A 21,295-nucleotide genomic window follows, 5' to 3' on the forward strand; every position below is an offset into this window, starting at 1 on the left:
GGCTAGGGTTTTTTTGTTTTGTTTTACATTTTCGTCTATGTATACTGATCGAAATGGTTTTTCCGATTGTTGTGCTTTGTGTAATGTTTATAATCTACGTTTACCCGTTCGATTGATATGGTTGCGATTGTAAAAATGAGGTCTCCGTTTAAATAATGAGCTTTACTCGTTTAAGTTAGTTCGTCTCCGTTTAATTATTTGTATCTCTCGTTTAATAGTATCGTCATCTGCTTAAAAATGATATCGGTGTTTAAGAACCCGAGTGTTTACCGCTTAACAAATTACATTTCAGCTAACAATGTGCTATTATTGTCGCGAGCTTGTGATTATGGCGGTCAATCTAGTTAATGGGCGATGCTACTTGACACCGTGAGTGGAGACCGTGGGTCGAATTGAAAGTTCACATGATCCCTCGACATCGGGAGATCATCCGAGGACACCGTTCACGACATTCATCGAAGTTGGAAGTCTGTATACCAAGAGCGGGCCCTTCTTGACTCTCATTGCGGAGATACGATAACCGCACCAATAAATTCGAGGATCGGGAAAGCATGCGACTTTCGGACCGAAGATGTGGCGATCGTTCTTGGCTGCGTTGCGATGGGGAGGCGATCGTGTTTCGAAGAAGAAAACACGGTCGACTTTCGAAGAGAGGTATTTATCGAAGACGTCACGAGAGACACGGAGACTCCATCGAGAGCACTCTTGACGAACTCGTTGGGACGAGAGGGAGAAGAGGAGAATTTTTGCCAAACTCATCGATGGTGTACCTCACGGGTACAATCCTCTTCCCAAATACCTCCTGCTCGGTTCCTAACTGGATCGTTGATTATGTCGATGATCTACCTGGAATGGGGCGCTACGCATGGGCGCAGCGACGCAAGTGGCTTATGGAGGACATACCACAGCCGCTACCCGAGTCGCAATCTAGATGCGGGGAAGAAGACCAACACCGGGTATGTTAAGGGTTTCACGGTGGCGCTTAACATTTGGTTTTTACTGGTGACCGGAACCGGAAAGAAAGTCCGTTTTTGCAAGATCCCAAGGATGTCTGTGCTACGGTGAAAAATACTTACCGAAGCAAGCGACTGATAGAGACGAGTTTGTCATCTCTCGAAGGAAAAGAGGTAATAATTCAAAAAAATATTTTTGTTTTAACTGTAGACGTTAACGTTTAACCATATCATTTACCGTTTAACTTTATTCATCTATCGTTTAAAATTATAACTTACCGTTTAACTTTGTTCAACTACCGTTTAAACTTTTTAGTTTAATGTTTAATTTGTTTGTTCTTGTTTAACACAATAGGTTATAACGTTTAAATATACTGAGTTACATACGTAAATATAGTTTTAATTGTTTAAACTAAATAATTTTCGCTAAGATTGTTTGCTTTACACATGCTAGTTTCTGAAATTTGGTTCCGTGAATCTTTGATGAAGAAGTATTTGTTCGGGACGACCGTCGGTCGGATGCTATTGCTCGGAACCGCTTGCTCAAAGGCAAGATGAGAGGCGACCTCTTCCTTGCGTACCGGACGTCGTTCTCCCGCTTCCGGTCAAAAGCGCATTCGTCGAGGGCCGAGAAGCCCTCCCCACCCCGCCCGACCGTGGCTTCCCCGACCGTGTCGGCCCCCGAGCGTGGCGGCTCCCTACGGCACTAGGCGAGGATGTCATCTGCAACTCTCATGCGAGCTTGCCGATTTTGATGACCGAGTTCCCTCGGCTGTCGCTCGGGTGGAGGCATTGGAAGGCCGGTCACGATCACAATCGATCGCGCCTTCCCTTCAAACAAATGAAGCACCGGGACGGATACGCCCGTCGGAGTTCGACGACGAGGACATCATCGGGGGTGGCCCTTCAAAGACGGCCTCATTCGAAGAAGCTTGCAAAAAGAGGAAAACAATAATGCCTCCGTCTCCACCCGTGCGGTCGACGATGAAATAATAGCGAGCACCATCGGCAGCGAGCACCATCGGCGGCTGATGTTGTTAACGTTGATGACATGCCCATCACGGTGGAGGAGATTGAAGATGGCGCTGAGTTTGCAGCGGTGGAAAAGATCGTCGACTACGTTGTTGGCGACATCATGCATCACGGTGGAACCCGGGCGTGTGACGATCGCGGCATCGAAAGATGGACACAATCCATGAAGAAGAACAACCCGGACAACGTTGTGTCTCCCATTGATGCTTCGCTGCCGTGGAACTCACGGTTGAGAAGGTCGTTGAGTCTATCCTCAGCGAAGTGGAATTCACGGTGGAACCAATCGGCCGAGCGCTGCGCATCGAGGCGCATACACGATCCCACAAGAACAAGAAGCATGTAAAGAAGTGTCTCCCCGTTGATGCTTGCCGTCGTGCCCCCATTAAAGGAAGCCCGATAAAAAAGTAGAAGAACTTGGAAAGTCTTCATTCGAAGAAAAAAATACGTTAGCCAATCCCGCCTCAATAAGTACTGAGCGAGGAGTTGATAAGGATCTTCCTCAGCGCCCTATGGACAAGTAAGTTTGAAGTTTTTATGATATTGTTTAAAAGCTGCTTTTAGTTACCATTTAAGTAGGAGCGTTAACGTTTAAAAATTCTGAGATAACATTTAACTTATAAGTGATACCCCTTTTAAATATTACTGCTTACGTTTAACCATTCAATATAGAATTTAAAGTTTATACTTTAACGTTTAATTTTATACTTACAACATTGTTTACATGTCTTTGTTCCGTTCAACCACAGCACTGTCGTGTGGAAGAATGACTCTATCAACACCACACGGGCCAATCTATTCGACACTGCTCGAGGGGAAGGAGATGGTCACGAGGCGATGTGATGGGACGCGTTCAGTATGTATCTTGCAAAAGACGATGAGCGTAGTGCCATATCGTTATAAGAGGCGCCTCCATCACACGGCCATCGGCCTTGTTCATGTCGAAAGCGAGGCGACGACGCACATGAATCCACGATGGCTATGATTGGAGATGCCGCGCAACTTGCATGAAGTGGACATCGTCATCCTCCCGATAATTATGAGTGGCCACTTCCATGTCGTCGTCCCTCGACAATGAAAAACAAGAATCTGGGCATTATTCTTCATGCCAAAAGCGAAGAATACGATAAAAACAGCGCTAGAAATGGTAAGTGCTTTAATAATTTGTGTTTGTGTAATAGTGTTCGGTGAAAATAATAGGCATTCTAATATGAACTTGTATATCTCAGCAGTGGAACCTATTCGACATCCGTATCGACATGGAGTTGGGCGAGTCGGCGACCGCAAAGTACCCGCTTGTTCACGACGCTTTCGAAGCCCCACGACGGAAAAAAAGGAAGTGTCGACCTGCGCGTCTATGTCATGCGGTTTATCGAGCGATTACTCACCGGTGAGAAGCTACGGTACAGCAGATCGACGTCCCTTATCTGCGATTAGGTATGTTTCCGCGATACTTAGGGAGGGAGGCAGTGCATCACGGCCCAGGAGGGAGTCTTCGCAAGCGGGTTCTTAGTCATTCTTTCTATATTTGTATACACGATTCTTTCTTTAATAATCCAGATTCATTGTTTAACATAGACTTTCAGTGTTTAAGTATATAGTTCATTGTGTAAATATCAATGTAATTGTTTAAACTCCGCTTTTCTCGTGTAAAAGCGAACCCGAGGGAGAGTGTGCATAGCGGGGTCATAGTCATTGTATAGGTGTAATAGTTTTCAAATGTAAACCAGGTTTAAAATTCAATTCATTTTTCGGAAAAAAACATGACAAATTTTGTCAATGTAAATGTACATGTATCTAAATTCAATTAAATTCATTCCGTTTTCGTTTTTGAGGTTACATTCTTGTTGGATGATATTGTAGTCCTGAGGTACATTATCGGGGTAGGGTTACTTTCATTTTCATTTTTCATTATCATGCTAATATCAACATTCATTTTAAGCGTATAATGATAACTTTTACCCTTTAACTTTCGTTTTCGCTGTTTAAGTTTAGGTTTCTCTGTTTAAATTTAATATTTTTCTGCTTTAAAATATCCTTATTATTTAATAATATCAATGTAATTACAACAAAAATATACTTAATATTTTTACATTTAAAATATCCTTATTACTTAATAATCTCTTATAGAGTGTAATGTAATGTTCCGATTTTTTATATGCGACGGGAGTGGAAAGCGCTTGGGGAACCGGCGTGTATTAATGCAGCAGGGGAACCGCTAGCACCATCCCGTTGTACATTTTAAGCGGATACAAATTTATTTTTAAGCGATAAAAAAATAATGATTAAGCAGAGAATAAAATATTTAAAAGCGTAAGAGATATATTTAAATATAAAGTTCAATATTTAAACAATAATAAGAAGTATATACACAATGCCTAGTCGGCACGATTTATTCCACGATCCGCGATTGTGACTCGAAAGCGTGGCAATGGCTACAACGCAACTTCTGCGGACCTCGGACGCTTTACGACTCGATCCTCTTTCGCTCTAGGACACCCGGGTTGCCTTCGTCACAGAGTGATCGCAAACGCGAGTTCGCGATTTTTCATCCATCGGCTGTCGTTTCATCCGGTATGGGGAATATAGCTTCCTTATACGCCATTTTTGAAGTCGAAGCTTCCTTCCACGATCACTCGGTGTTTCTCGTTCTTCGATAATTTGAAGTCAAAAATTCCTTTTGATTGCAAAATTCCTAAAGTGCGTCTACGAAATGTTCAACGCCTTCAAAACATTGTCAATATCCAACGACAACACTTGACTGATCGGATGAGGAAGGAAGGCATGCCACACCCTCGGGCTCGCCATGATGTGGAGCAGTGCTGCCGAGTCCCGAATTCCCTGCCAACACTTTAGTTTAAAGCGAACACGATCAATATTTAAAGCAGAGACACAAAATATTTAAAGCGATAAACATAAATCTTAAAGCGTGAACATTAGCATCGACACGGGAAATATCGAGACCCCATCGCTCACATATTTCATTAACATCGATTCCCAAGAAGTCGGGCTACGTGAACATTAGCACTCGTCCCTCCCCGTTGTATCTAGCAATAGCACAAAAACTCTCCATAATTTAATCGGAAGAGCTAAAATTGAATACACCAAATGAGAAGAAGAAAAAGAAGAAGAAGAAGAAGAAGAACAAGAACAAGAACAAGAAGAACAAGATATGAGTCTTCTAAACTTTGTTTGAGAAAAAGCAAGCAGGAGGCAAAAAAAAAAAAATTGAAAAACTATGCATAAAGAAAGTTATGATTGGGCGCCATTTTTTCCACCTTTTGCAAGGGCAAAAAAGGAATTTCATATCGTGGACCCACTTCAACTTACCGGCGGGGGGTTAAAAGGAATGTAAAATATAACGGAGGGCAGTCCCGGGGTGTGCAAAAAGTTGGAGGGTTTTTGGGAAGTTTTGAAAATTACGAGGGGTGAACAGTAATTTTCCCTATAAACAACCACACAATATTCTTAAATAAAAAAAAAAAATCAATTTCATTGCTGTCATGTCCTTTATATCTTATGCCACACAAACGGATGACTGTAACATATACATGAGAAAAACGTGGGATTAAATGTTACAAGTTACCTATATACGAAAAGAAATTTTTGAAAAAAAAAATATTAGTTTTAAATATTTTACAAATAAAAATTTTCATTATTATCTTCGAAGTTATGGTTACAGTTGGAACTCCCAGCCACCTATAAAGACAAATAATGACATTTGTCCTTTACAATTAAAAGGGCCGATTTACAAAAAAGACTACAAGTTATAGGGATGTCAATTGGTCCTGGCCCCGATGGGGAATCCGATTCCCTGCCCCGTTGGAGCCGGGGTCAGGAAATGTTTTTGGGTGTCGGTGCCGGGGTCGGGGCTGGGGACGGGGAATATCCTCCCCGCCCTGCCCCGGCCCCGAAATATTAAATATTTAATTTAAATTATATATATATATATATATATTATGTTATAAATATCTAAATAAAAATTGAAAAAATCTATATATTTATTTATTTAATTAACAAATTATTAATAATTAAATGAACATTAGGATAAAAATTAAATAAAATTCTAAACTTATATTAACTATATTGTATTTTTTAATTTTTTTTAAATTTGTAAATAATTTATTAGTGATTGTGTATGTTGATATTTCGTATTAGGTCGTATTTGTAAATGAGTTTCTCAATTATTAAAATTTTTATGGTTTTTTTAACAAATATTTTATAAATTTTATTTTAATTAAAAATAATTTTTTTAATTTATTAATCGGGGCCGGGGAATCCCCGAACCCGAAAAATCCCCACGGTGACGGGGACGGGAAAAAAATTCCCCTTATTCGGGTTTGGGGCCGGGTTCGGGGATGGGAGTTTCATTTCCGGGTCGGTGCCGGGGAATGTATTCCCCGGTGAATCCCCGCCCCGTTGACATCTCTAACAAGTCCTTGGACCTCACAGATTTTTCAAAAAATTTAAAGTAAGTATATACATATAAATAGAGGTGTAAAATAGGTATTGCCAGCTTGGCCTCGACATGAGAAAGGCGGTGCCTAGCCCAGGCATGGTGCTATAGTACCATACTCAAGTTAGTAATGTGCCGCATGCATATGCGGGTTTTCTTTAAAAAAAATTATTTTATGTTGTATATTTTCAATTTTTTAACTGATGAGGCCTACACTTTTATGTTTCTAAAATTCCCTTTTTCTAACAATTTTTTAGGAATATTTTGTGTTCTTTATATATTTTCAAGGGGTTTAAAAAAATACATTTAAGTAAAACATAGTAGCCCGGGCCCGGGCCTAAACCCGTTGCATAGTATCCGAGGTTATACTAGGTCCATGCCATGCTATGCTGAGAGGTTATCTAAGTTAAACATATCTTTTTAATAATATGGACCATATAAATTTTTAAAAAATAAATCTTCTAGTAGAGTATACAATTTATAGAGTGAAATTGAAAAAAAAATGTATTTGTTAGTATTAACAATAATATAAATATATATAATTTCAAAACTCATAAAAATATTTATAAAAAAAATTATTTTATTATTTTAATATTGTATTATAAAAAATTTATTTATAGTGTAAATTTATATTATATATATATAGTCCCACCGTACAAAATATTTGCATCCGCTTAGAATCCAATAGGGCTACTTTTATTTTCTAACTTTTTCAAATAATAATAGTAATAATATTATTATTATTATTAATAGAAATTAAACAGGATGCATGGTAGGTACCACACACCACTTCTATATAAGACTATGCACCGTGAAGCTCTTGGAAAGCACGAACAATGGCAGCACTACTTCAGTACTCCCTCCTCCTCCTCCCATTCCTCTGCCTCTTCCTTGCTCTGGCCTTCTCTTCCGGCGAGGCCGACCCCAAAGTTCCGGCGATCTTCATCTTTGGTGACTCCTCTGCCGACGTGGGCAACAGCAAGTATTTGCCCGGGGGCAAAAATTATTCCAATAATTTCTTACCATATGGAATTGACTACCCTTCAGAGAACGCTAGTAACCCCACTGGAAGGTACAGTAATGGCTACAATGGCGCTGACGTCTTGGGTGAGCTCCTTTCTTTGCTTTTTCATTTTGTTTACCGAATCAAATGTTATTTCTTATGTTACATTATTTTAATAAATTTTGCACCCTCTACTGAAAAGTTGGGAGAGATTCAAAGCTTTATTTTTATTTACTGTAATTTCTAACTTTTATTTATTTAATTTTTTGAATCATTAGGCGGTTAAGAAAGGCAGTTGCGTGTACTAACTTTTTATTTTTTGTTTTTTCATTTTATTTTCTGAATCAAATATTATTTCTTGTTTCACATTATTTAATAAGTTTTGGGCACTCAACTTTTGAGTCGGGACAAATTCGTTGCACTAACAATACTTATATCTTTGTTTACTATAGTCTCCAACTTTTATCTTTTTTATTTTTTTTGCCAAGATAAAAGACATGGCCATGCACAAGCCTCGTCATGTACAAGCTCTTCTCTCTTTGCTTTTTCATTTGTTTTCCGAATCAAATGTTGTTTTTTGTTTTACATTATTTTAATAAGTTTTGGACCCTTAACTTTTGAGTTGGGAGGAATTCAGGGAGCGTTTGGATCACGGATTGAGGACTTGGGAATGAGAATCTCATTCCCAAGCCCTTGTTTGGTTATCAGGAAAGGCATGAGTTGTCTCCATGCATGAGAAAAGGATTACTCCTAGGAGAGGCATCCTATTCCACCCAAAAATGGGAGGAGAAGTATGCCTTAATTATAAAATTACTAATATACCCCTAGCATATATAATTACATATTTATATATTTTAGTTTTATTTATTAAAATAATTTAATTAAATTATTTTGGGAAATTAAAATTAAAATAAATAAAATTTAATTAATTTAATTAAACGTATTTAATGATATTAACTAATTTAATAAATATATAATTGTTAAGTAAATTATTAAGATTAATTATATAATTATAATATATTGAAATATATATTTATATTATAAAAAAATAATTAATAATAAATAATGTTAAATATTTTTCATTAAACATAATCTATTATTTTTATATAATATCATATTATTTATATACAAGGGTATTGATGTAATTTTTACTACATCCTACCTTTTTCATTTTTATTCCTAATCCTTATTCCCTTAAACCAAACACATTATTCTCATTCCCCTTATTCCCATTCACATTCCTCTTCTTTTTTTTATTCCCCCTATTCTCATTCCTATTCCGCAATCCAAACGGGAAACCTTTATCTTTTGTTTACTATAGTTTCGAATTTTTAATTTAATTTTTTTATTTTTTGTGAAGATGAGGACTAGAGCGCTAAGAAAAACAAGTAGGAGCAAGGCCCGCTCATACATGGGTGCTAGGACTACTTGTATACAACCACTACTCACACTCTTAAAAATATACACTAACCAGTGATTTGAACTCTTACTACTTATAAAAGGTTCTAATGGGATCCAAATACCAATAGACCACTTGATTGTTGGTTCAAACTATTATCTTTGACTTAGTAGAAGAATGGGGTATCATTTTCCGCTTGTGAAGGTGTTCTCGGTTGATTTTTATATCATTATTATTGAACTTGTTATAAAATATAATAAAATCTCAAGTTTAAAAACCATGCAAAATAATTCCCATTTTAATAATAACAACAATAATAATTTGAAAATAAAATGGAGTTTAAAAAAATAAATAATTTTCAAAGATATAGTTTTTCAAAAAATTGGATTAAAGCATTAAAATGATAATTTCTGAATTTTTAAAAAAGAATTTTTTTTTTGACAAAATGCCCGATTTTTAAAAATTTAAAATGCCCAATTAACTGTTTGTTGAGTAAGCATTGATTTGAATTTCCCAAAACAATATTGGTGAATAAAATAGTACAAGGCCATTTTAATAAATCTAAAATAAAAAGAGGCTATAGTTGGAAAAAGATTTTTTTTATTTTGAAGTGTCAGATCGTGCTCGTGGACATGATTCTTATGGCAATTATCATAGAATCGAGACATAACACATCAATACCTATAAAATTAATATAAGCTACACATCTAAACCTAATATCCAAAATATATATAAGGGTAAGTTGGTTTTTATTTTTTTATTTTTCTTAACATTTAAACCTTAACACATAGTGATAAAGTTATTGTCTCTCGATTTTATGGTAGTTACTATAAAACTGAGTATATTGGATTATTGTTATTATTATTTATTTTAATATGCAACCAGACTCTCTCCGTTTTTGTTATATTATTGCTTGTTTTTTTTATTGGAATTAGCACAACTTATGGGATTCAAAGAAAGCCCACCACCTTTCCGCTCTCTTAATTGACAACAACACTTGCGAAATTGATATTACGCGAGCAATGAAGGGGTTAAATTTTGCCTCGGGAGGATCTAGACTTTTAGTGGTAATTTTTTTCCCTAAGATTTTTAGTTTTTTTTATCATTCTGTTTTTCTTTAGAGATGGCAGTGCTTTGGTCCCTCAAAATATATATATATATATATATATAATTTCTAAACTTACTCTCAAACCTAAAGCCGCCCCAAATTCTATAACTCATTCGGTTTAATATTTAAATTAAAATAAATGATTCATATGTCTATGCTGAATTAATGCTAATATATTTCAAATAATCAAACACAAACTGAATGAATTTCACTGATTGACAAAATTTTATGACTGAATACTGAGTAATTAAAAAATTACATAATCTAATATAGTTATATAATATAATTACATAATTTGAATTACCAAACAGAATCACCTTATGGTATTTCAAAAACTATAAATATTATTGACTAATTTGTAAAAAATATTAAAATAAATATTTAAAAAAAATAATTTTTTCCTGAGTTAATTAGTCTGAACAAAATTATAAAAAATACCCGAAACATTCAACACTTCAAACCCTCAATACTGCAAGAAGAAAAAAAAAACTTTTTTTTTTCCCTCTAAACTAAGGTTGAATATTAGAAAATTAATTTTCATAAAAATTCAATCATTGAAATAAGTATAAAAATGAGTAGAGTGCAAGTGCTTAAATTAATATGACATACATAAAAACTTCCAAATAATAATTGTAATTACTTAAGTATTATATATATTTATATATACATGTAGAGGTTGAAGTTTTGAGTACTTAGGATTTTAATAGTTTTCAAATAATTGATCTTAATAATAGATCTTAATAGTTTTCTTATAAATTTTGCTACTTTGAAAATTCTAGGAAAGCAGTGATGGCGTCATTTCCATGACAGACCAGGTGAAGTGCTTTCGTAAATTTCGGTCACAGCTCACTACACCTTACCCGCTGCTCTCTGAATCTCTCTTCCTCATAAGTATCGGAGATAATGATATAGGTGCCTTTCTCAACGAAACCTACCACAAAATGAACGACACCGATTTTAATATTTTTATTGAAATCCAAAGCTTCATTTCTAATCTTACTGCCACATACAGAAATCATATAATGGTAATTTCAACTCATTAATATAGTCACTATTGAAAATTTCGTATTTCTCCTCTCTTTTTAATTAACGTGGTTTATCCATTTTTTCAAAAAAAAAATAAAAAATAAAAAAAATTTCGTATTTCCATTTAATTAATTGACATTTTTTGACATTTTCTTTTACAGGATCTCTATTTACTTGGAGGGAGGAAGTTCGGTATTGTTAATGTTGCACCTACAGGATGCATTCCTGTGGTGAAAGATCGTTTGAACTTCACTGCTGGTGGTTGTTCGAATATAGTAAATGCAGTGTCATTTGCATGCAACTATGCGTTAGAGATTCTTATGAATAATCTGAGCTCAACATTGACGGGGATGAAATATTCTATTGGAAATTCCTATGCTGTTTTCATGAAGATAATTGATAACCCTGGAGCCTACGGTATGTAAATGAATTAACATACTTTTCCTTATGATTGTCGATCTAAATAAGCTCAAACTAGGAACTCAAAATAAAATATAATGCGTTTTTATTTGTTCTACTATTCTTACCTTTTTTAGTTTGTAAACAAATTAATGAAAATGATATCAACAAGTATAGAATAAATGAAGACAGTTCAAAAGGATTAATTAAGAACTCTACTAAGAACCAAGGATGCTTTTGAAAGTCTTGGTTCAGATGTAAATTATGTGGTGCTTTTATGACATGTAAAACCAAAGTTTATAAGCTACATTATTGTAAAAAAGAAGACACATTTTGCTTCATTATTATTCGTTTACTTTGTCCTTAATTTGACGGCTACATAGGCTTTTATTTGTGATTCTATCAAGCTCATTTATTGCCATTTTTTTTTGGATATGCCATCCTATTCATTGCTCACTGGCTTATACAAAAGACGACATCTTCATTGATTGTTTTTTATATGTGTGATGATAATATACTCTTATTTGTGATTCTTCTTCCTCTTTTGTTGGAATTTTGGCTTTTCGATACTTGTGGCGACTCTTTGGCTCCTAGATTTCATAATAGGTTTAGTTTATCAAAATGTTGAATTCTTCTTGCTTGTTTTAAATTTAAAGGAAGTAACTCTTGTGAACCTGAAAACAACTGCAAATGATTTCTGTATCTCTACATTCTACATCTTAGAAACACATGCAGTTGAAACAGTTGTAAAATTATCACAAAAATGTCTTGCTATCAAGGTCACTTCTTATCTTATAAACTGAGTTCATTTCCAAACATAATTTTCATATTCTGCTATAATTTTTCTCACTTTTGTTTCAGGTTTTAAAAATGTGACAGATCCATGTTGTGGATCTGCTCTATATGGTTGCAATAAAACTGCTACAGTATGTTCGGATCGTAGCCAGTACGTATTTTGGGATAATGTACACCCTACAAATGCAACAGCTAAAGTTTTTGGGAATTTCGTTTATGATGGCTCAACCGAATATGCCTCTCCTATCAACTTCAAAGAATTAGTTGAAGATTATAACGAGTTAACTTCAGTGTATTGAAATGGTTCCTGTGAAGGTACGTGGCTCATTCTGTGCGCTTCTGGTTGTGATTGTTATTATCACAGTCTTATTTGCTGTCTGAAGTTTATGTTTTTTATCCAGTTTATGTCTTTTGTGTGGTTTTCTGTCTATGATCTCCACAACTAGTGGATATGTATTGTGTGGTCTTCTGTCTATGATCTCCACAACTAGTGGATATGTATTGTTTTACCCTGTGTACTCTGTCTGGTTTGCCTGTCATTAATGTACTCTCCTTTTTATTACTTACGTGGTTTGCCCAACTATTCCAATAAATAAATTAATAAATAAAAATGGAAAAGTTTATTTTTCAATAATAATATACCTTTGTTCGCATGTTTAGTATCTAAATACTTGTTTGAAATAAGCAGGTTAAAAAAAATAATCTGAGAGATTTTTGACATTCTAAGTTTAATTATTATTATTATTAGCTTGTAATTAATGTTGGAGTTGAAAAGTAATTTCTGAGCTGGTGTTGTAAACATCAAAACATTTTTTTAGAAACCACCCTTTGAATATAATAAAAATTATTAGATTTGTAGAAATAGTTTCAAAGACCTCCTCTAACTTCTTGGATGATTTAAAGATATAATACTTGCAAATAAGATGATTTGAATCAATATATATCTTCATTTTAAACTCAAAAATTATTTTATTTTATTTATTTATTTATTTTTACAGATTTGAGTTCTATAAATATTATTAAAGAAAGTTAATATCAAATAAAAACATTATTTATAAAAATGTATTAATATTTCACCAACCATATTTTATCAATTTACTGTATCAGTGCATCTTTAGATGACTTACCATCTTCTCCCACCAATATTATAAAATATTTGGTTCTCTCGCAAATATTGTAAAATATATTTAACAATCCTTTCTTAAGGGTCATATTAAAATTCAATCAAAGTAATTAATTTATGCTTTGTTTTACGTCACCCAACATGCGAAATGACCATAATGCTCCAAAATTAAGCTTTAAGAAACTAATACAAAAATTCTCATCTCTTTTCTTTTTCTAGGACTTCTCTTCTCTAAGGTTTCAAGATCCATATTACTTCTTTATAATTTCATATATTATTGTCATTTAGATGAAATGCCAAAAATTTAAATTATAAGAGTAATATCTAATGTTTCAAATCAACAATATTAGAATGAAAATTTTTATAATATTTCATAACTTCTAAAAATTTTATCAACTGATAAGTTATTTACATAATTACAAATATTTAAGGGACTTATATATAATTTTGAAAAAATTAGAAATTTTCTATTAAACCTAAAGGCTTCGAGAAAAGATATCAAGAAATTCCATAAATAATTTATATTTTACATATTAGTTTAAACTCTGACTACATAAAAATTTGATTATTTGTAATTATGAATTTTTTTAATAATAATATTATTAAATATATATATATTCTCCTTCACTATACCAGACTATGATGATTACCGTACAAATTAGGATGAATGTTTGTAGATAACACACCCTCTATATATATATATATATCTTAGTCAATATAATTGTTAATCTTATCCTTTCACTTGCAAACTTGTATGATGTGTTTGTGGAACTATCAAAATTAATTATTGAACATCGATTTTTTAGTTAAAATACAAAATTTAAAAATAATTTATTTAAAAAATGCTACTAATTTTAATATTTGATTTCCCTCAATTAATTTTCTAAAAGTCACAACATAATCATGTTGCACTTTAAACATAGATTTAGAGGTCCAAAAATAAACATTTGATTTCTCATTCCCGTTAAGTCCCAACAATACTGAAATGACACTTACAATGCATTAATCTATACCAAAATTCCTCCAAAAAAAAAGATCACAATTTATTTAAAAAAATATACAATAAACTAATTAATTACATATTTACTCATAAGTTTAATAAATACGAAAAACAAAATAGTGAAAAAATATAAATAACAAATGTGAATATTCGGTAAAGCGTTTGAAAGAAACATTTGAATACAATGTCTTGATTGTAATAAGTAAACATGAATCAGACCTTGAATATAAATTGATTTTTTTTATAATATTATACACTAAAAGCACAAAAGTAAATTATGAGGAATGATATTTTATTTTATTTTTTTATTTAAAAAATACAACAAGTACAATAATTAAAGGTTTGTGTACAACAAAAAATTGATTATTGGGCGTCTTTACGTATAAAAGTATACTTTTGATTTATCTTCTGTTTAATTTAGGGTGATTTATCTATTTTTTTTAAAACATTCAATTAAATCCCATAATCCGTTATTTTGAAAAGACACATGTAATTAACTATTTATTAAAAATTATGGTATTATTTGATAACTTGTCAAGCTTAAGATTCATAATTAATGATGAGACATGCAATGCTGTGCCATTTGAATCTCTTTCTCTCTCTCTCTATATATATATATATATTTAATATATATATATATATATATAGGGAAACATGCATCAGGCGTCCTACAGATTTTTAAATCAGGGATGTTTTTAAATCTAACCGTTTGGCCGATATCATCCGTAGATGGTTGATTGATTATATAAACACACCTGTGCCTTTTTCTGCTCACGATCACAGCGTGACGTTGTAGGAACGCGGTTTTCTTTTAGGTTTATAATGATAGAGCTGCTCGATTTTTAAATCCGAGGTCATTTCTGTATGACGTCCCTAGATTTGAAATCTAGGGACGTCCCTAGATGATGGGTTCTCATATATATATATATATATATTTTCTTTGCTTTGCAGTATCATCTTTGGCCACAATTTGACTTTTTTTTTTTACTTAAATATTATTCATTCTTCTTGATTTTTATTCTACATTTTTTTTAAAATAAGAATTTAATAAAACAATTTTATTTTTTTAAATTTTATTTAATTTTTTTTAATTTAATTACAATTTTGATATCATTATTTCCTCACAATCTGGGAGGAGACTAGTTTCATATTGCATTTACTTTTTATTGCTTTAAATAGATTATTTAATACCATACCATAAAAACCTAAAATCATATTCATATTATGAACCTAAGATTCAAAGTGTCAAAAATGAAAACACTAACAAACAACCATTACTAAAAAAAAAATTAATAAACCTAACTTTGAAGATAAAAGAGGATATAGCAAAACAAATAATTATCTTTTATTTATCGCATAAATAAGCAAAGCATAAATAAGCAAATAAATTTAAGAAAAGGTAAAAAAAAATAATCTCGTGACCACCAATAATATGCATTTCTACATCTAGAGTTAGTTGAGTCACTTTAATTAGTTCTTCGAATCAAATGAAACCAAACTGTTGCCACCAATCTCCATAGGTACATAAGCACTTAAAAGGCTTCACCATCTTCGTTTATTCCCTTTATATGTTAATATCATTGAGGATATAACTTTTTGAAATATATATATTTTTTTAAAATTTATATTATCGAGATTTTGATAAAATATCTATTTTATTTAAATTAAAAAATTTAAATAATTCTGATTTTGTTTTTAAGATATTTTATAAGATACATAATCCTAGAAAAACACAAATAAATATATTAACCAAAAATTTTACCTCACACCGATTTTGAATCCTTAAAAATATAAATTTTGAGGATTGGGTATAGAATAGCAACTCGCTAAATATTTTTTTACATTGATTTTTATCTCATATTTTCATAAATATTTTTGAAATTTGAATACTTTTCTTTTTAATTTTTTTTTCGTAACATATAATATGTTAAACATGATTTACTTATTGGTTTTCTAAGGTTTTTAATTTGAGCTCTAAAAAAGAGATTTTTAAGACCACGGTGGTAATCTCATTTTTGTTACAACATTTAGTAGATATTAAATAGTTGAATTTTTCTTGAAAACAAATGTTCACACAAAAATAAAATAAAATTTCGAGTGGCGAATAACACTTTTGTCACAACAAATAAAAATAGTAATCCCAATAATATTTGCATCATAGTAACATTTTATCCCTACCGAAATTAATTTGGCACCATATTTTATATACTTAAAGGGTCCGTTTGGTGGACATGATAGGATATGGACGGATATGATATAATGACTGGATAGAAGTAGGAAAAGATATGGGCATGATAAGCTCATATCCTATCTTATGTTTGGTGCGCACCGGACAATCCATTGGATAGCATTTATTATCTTATTTTACGTTTGAAGTGGACTAGATAATGACAGGATATGAAATGAATGATATGTAAATAGACAAAATTACCCTTTATAATATAATTATATATTATTTTTCAAAATAGAATTTTTTTTTTATTTTTTTCCTTAATGATTTATTTATCGGTATCTTTATGAGTTTCTATTAAATTATTAAAAAAACATAATGCCCACAAATATATAGATCATAATATCACCAACTTGCAAAAATTATACTTCATACCTATTTTCTTGGAGAAAATCATACACAAATATATTAATATGGTAAAAAGCTAGAGTAATAAACCCATTAATGAAAAATAAAGTCCTATGATCAAGCACAAGATCGACGGAGAAAATCTTCAACCACTTTCGATGCGAAAAACCCTACTTAGTGAAATTAGTGTCCTATTTAGTTGTTGATAAGCTTTTTATCCCAAGCATTAAAAGATGGAAAGAAGGTATATAATCAAACCCTAGATGAGTTTAATAAACCAAAAATAGGGGAAAAAAAGTAAATTTAAAATTTTATCATATCCTACCTGTCTATATCCTGACTTCCCCCACAGGATTTAATATCATGCCCCAGTAGGATAAATTGGGTCAATAGGATAATTATCATATCCTATTAGCACACCAAACAAAGGAAAATAATAGGATATGATAGTCTATCATATCCTATGACCCTTATAATGTCTACCAGACGGGCCCAAAGTGTCAAAATTTAGGCACAAAAAGATTATGAGACTATTAGTATATTAATAGTGACAACGTAATTGTGCGAACTCCTAATTTATCACAATTATAATAGTTTTAATGACACAAAAAAATTATCACAATAAACTTAAACAATAGTGTTAATTATTTTTTTTTTGTCACAAAAAAACTCATATTTGTGATAAAATGCCAGATACTCATAAAAAATTTGCCACTAAATGTCTTAATTCTTGTAGTGCTTGTTAACGTGTTAGTTTAAAGAAAATATATGAGCCTAGGACTTTTGAAGAAGGTGCCATCTTTGGAAGAGCTATAAAGGGTAAGGATGGTCTCACTTGAAGGGTGAGCAAGGCTTACTAGCTATGTTTGGCAAGTTAAAGACCAAGGAAAATCTTAGCTATATTTGGCAAGGCAACTTGAAGCTCAAACATGTAGGAGTTATTTAAAGGCAAAGCTAAATATGGATTGAGCAATTAAAAAATATGACCTAAAGTAAAATTAAAGACATGATTGTGAACAACCAAACTTGGATGAATAGATAATCAAGTTTGGTAACTAAAAGATTGTGAAGACTAAACTTGGGTGATTTTGAGATCAAGTTTCATAAACAATTAATAGGGATGCAAGTGTACGTGCCGATCGCGTAATAAGTGTGCTTAAGTGCAGAGTGTCGGTCCACATGGAAGGAAGTGAATGTTAGTTATAACTCTAAACCTAAAAAATAGCCTAAAAGATTGAATGTTGTGTGTGTGAACAAAAACAAGTAAATGCAAAACAATATGAGAAATACTAGGGAAGAAGTCAAGGAAGAAAGCGATGTCCAAACATAGCATCCCTCTAGAGTTATGAAGTACATGACAATGGTTGTCTAAACATGCAATCCTACTTGAATTAAAAAGTTTCCAGAATTATACTAAACCCTGATTTTTCATGCAAAAAATAATTGAATAGGTGCAGAGCTGATATAGACATCCACACAATCGTATTAACACTCTATGAAACCTTATTATGGGCTAATGATAATCTCTTAATTAGATAATTTTCCCCCAAAGAGATATTACCCCTAATCTGAACATAGATCAGAAATGCGATTTCTCCTAAAATCAGCTCCACATGATTGTAAAGAGCACGGAGATTATCACTAACCCACTCGAGAGGATTGTTGGAGATAAAATCTCTTAAGTACCCTAACCAAATGTGTACTTACTATCCTCTCGAATTGTTGCAAGTCTATACTAGGTGGGAATTTCTTCTCGTCACTTAGCAATAACAAATATGATGGCTAGGGCTTTTGCCTCGTTAGTAATAAAGTATTCAATCACATAATTAGACTCAAACAGATATAATTACAAATAAAAAATAATTAAAGCATCAAAGATCCAACAACCAATGTCAAAAATATAAACCCTAGAGTTCAACTATACTTAGACATCTACAAATTAGCCCTCCATTAGTAGAGGACAGGCATTTAAAATACAAATAATAGGAGAAAACAATGAAAGCCATGAATATCTCCTTCTCAAATGTGCCGATGAAGAATCGCCGAAGAAAACCTAGGTAAGCTTCCATGCACGCCGCCAAGGTGAACTTGATGATGGCTACTATCTTCAATCCCATTGAATGTTGAGCCAAATCCCCCTTGAAATTGTTTTCTAGGTGCTGGAGATTCATCTCTAATCTTCCCTAACTTCGTCTCCAAGAATAGCCCTACTGCTTACGGGTTGTCTACGGGTATAAGGACGTGGTCATAAAGGAGCTCGAAAAGATAGTCGCGAGCCTTACAGGAACACTTACGGCCCTAAGTCATGTCCTTAAGGTCTTCTGTTTGTATTATGGTCCCGCTTACGACTGTAAGAGCTAGCCCATAAACTTTACTATGTTGCTTCTTGCGACTTGATAAATGTATATTGTTCATGTATTTCATATCTATTTGTATACTCATTTGGCATATACTACAACTATAATGTGGAATTCGATGCTAAATATCGAGTGTTTTGCATTAAATGTCTTAGGACAGTGATTAAAGACGAGGGAGATCCAAAACAAGTAATTTAGACTGAAAACAATGAAGTTAGAGCTCTCTCAGCATCATTAAAACAAGGATAAAGCAAACTGGGTGGCTTACGAGCAACTTACGGTCAACCTTACTGTCGTAAGTATATTCTAGAAGACCTTGCAAGTATGCTTATGCCTGTAAGGAGGATTCAGAGTCAATTCAGAGGACCTTACGACCATAGTGCATGCCTGTAAAAGCAGTCATAAGAAGTAGACAGTGAAGCTTACGATCCAATGCTTACGGCCGTAAGTTGGACCATAACACATTCAAAAGACCTTACGGATGAGGCTTATGGTTGTAAGTGTTCCCGTAAGACTTGTGACTATCTTTTCTAGCACGACCTAGTCTTTACGCCCTTACATAGCCCATAAGTAGTGGATTATAAATAAAACTTAAAAAGATTTTTAGGGCATCAGCTATTCTATCTCTTTATTCATTGGGGAGGGAGGAGATTTTTTTAGAGGTAAGTTCGAAAAAGGGCCGAATCTCCATCACATTGAGGAAAATTTGGAGAGGGGTTTGGCCCGGCATTCAAAGGGATTGGAGGTTGTAGCCATCAAGCTCATCTTGGTGGCGTGGTGGAATCTACTTTGACAACTCTCCATCCTAGGGTTTTAAAAAGTCGGTTTTCATGGATCTTATGTTCACCCGTATTCTTTTGTATTTTTGAATGCTTGCCCTCCATTAATGGAGGGCTAATTTGTAGATGTTTGGGCATAGTTAAACTCTAGGGTTTTATATTTTTGTGACTTTGGTTGTTGGATCTCTTATGCTTTAATTGATTTCTTCTTTTGCAATCATTTTCAGTTTGAGTGAATGAATGCTTGATTGCTTTTTGAGGTGAAAAGCCATAGCTCTCATATCTTGTATTGCTTATGTGATGAGAAGAAATTCCCACCTAGCATAGACTTATGACAATTCGAGAGGATAGTGGATGCCCTCTCGTTAGGGTATCCTGAAGACTTCATCTCCCACAATCCTTCCAAGTGAGTTGATGATAATCTTCGTTCTCTATGCAATCATGTGGAGTAGATTTTAGGAGACATCACATTTTTACTCTGTATTTAGATTAGGGACAATCTCTCTTTAGGGGAAAATTGTCTACTTAAGAGATTGGCATTGGCCAGTAATAAGGTTTCATAGAGTGTTAATGCAATTATGTGGATGTCTATATCAGCTCTGTACCAATTTTTTTACACTTTGCTTGAGAAATCGGGGTTTTGTACACTTTTGGAAACCTTTCAGTTCAAATAGGATTGTATGCTTAGACAACCATCGTCATGTATTTCATAATCCTAGAGGTATGCTATGCCCGGACATTGTTTTCTCCCTTGAATTTTCTCCTGTGTTTTTTCCCGTGCTTTCTAGTTTTCTTTCGTTCTTGTTTTCTCACACTTCACATTTTCATTAGGCTAATTTTTGGATTTAGAGTTATTACTAGTATTCACTTTCTTCCATGTGGACCAATATTTTGCATTTCAAGCATACTTTATTACACGATTGGCACGTACACTTGCGTGCATCCCTATCACTACTACCCTTATGGGTATATGCTGCGATCGTAAGATCCTCTGGATGGTCCTTACAGGCATCCTTATGGGCTTATGCCTTGCCTATAAGATCTTTTGACTTGGCTCTGAATCCCCCTTAGGGGCATAACTATGCCTACAAGTTTCTTTAGAATTGACTTGCGGCCTTAAGATTGACCATCAGCTGTCCGTAAGCCACGCAATTTGCCTTGTTCTTGTTCAAATGATGCCGAGAGAGCTCCAACTTTATTGTTTGAGCTTTGAAATGCTTCTTTTGGTTGTCTCTCTTCTTGAAGTGCTGCCCTAAGCCTGTTAATGTGAACCACACTAGATTTATCATC

General features: G+C 33.3%; 1 protein-coding gene across 1 annotated transcript; it reads left to right on the forward strand.

The window, feature by feature from the left end:
- The first annotated feature begins 7,242 nt into the window (after positions 1-7,242).
- On the forward strand, positions 7,243-12,730 carry LOC120253681 (GDSL esterase/lipase At5g41890-like). Its single transcript, XM_039261961.1, has 5 exons — positions 7,243-7,545; positions 9,776-9,907; positions 10,728-10,973; positions 11,136-11,391; positions 12,235-12,730. The coding sequence occupies exons 1-5, from the start codon at positions 7,243-7,245 to the stop codon at positions 12,465-12,467; spliced, it is 1,170 nt and encodes a 389-aa protein (XP_039117895.1). The 3' UTR covers positions 12,468-12,730.
- Positions 12,731-21,295: the final 8,565 nt, after the last annotated feature.

This window comes from Dioscorea cayenensis, unplaced genomic scaffold, assembly GCF_009730915.1.
Source record: "Dioscorea cayenensis subsp. rotundata cultivar TDr96_F1 unplaced genomic scaffold, TDr96_F1_v2_PseudoChromosome.rev07_lg8_w22 25.fasta BLBR01000162.1, whole genome shotgun sequence".
NCBI classification, from domain to species: domain Eukaryota; kingdom Viridiplantae; phylum Streptophyta; class Magnoliopsida; order Dioscoreales; family Dioscoreaceae; genus Dioscorea; species Dioscorea cayenensis.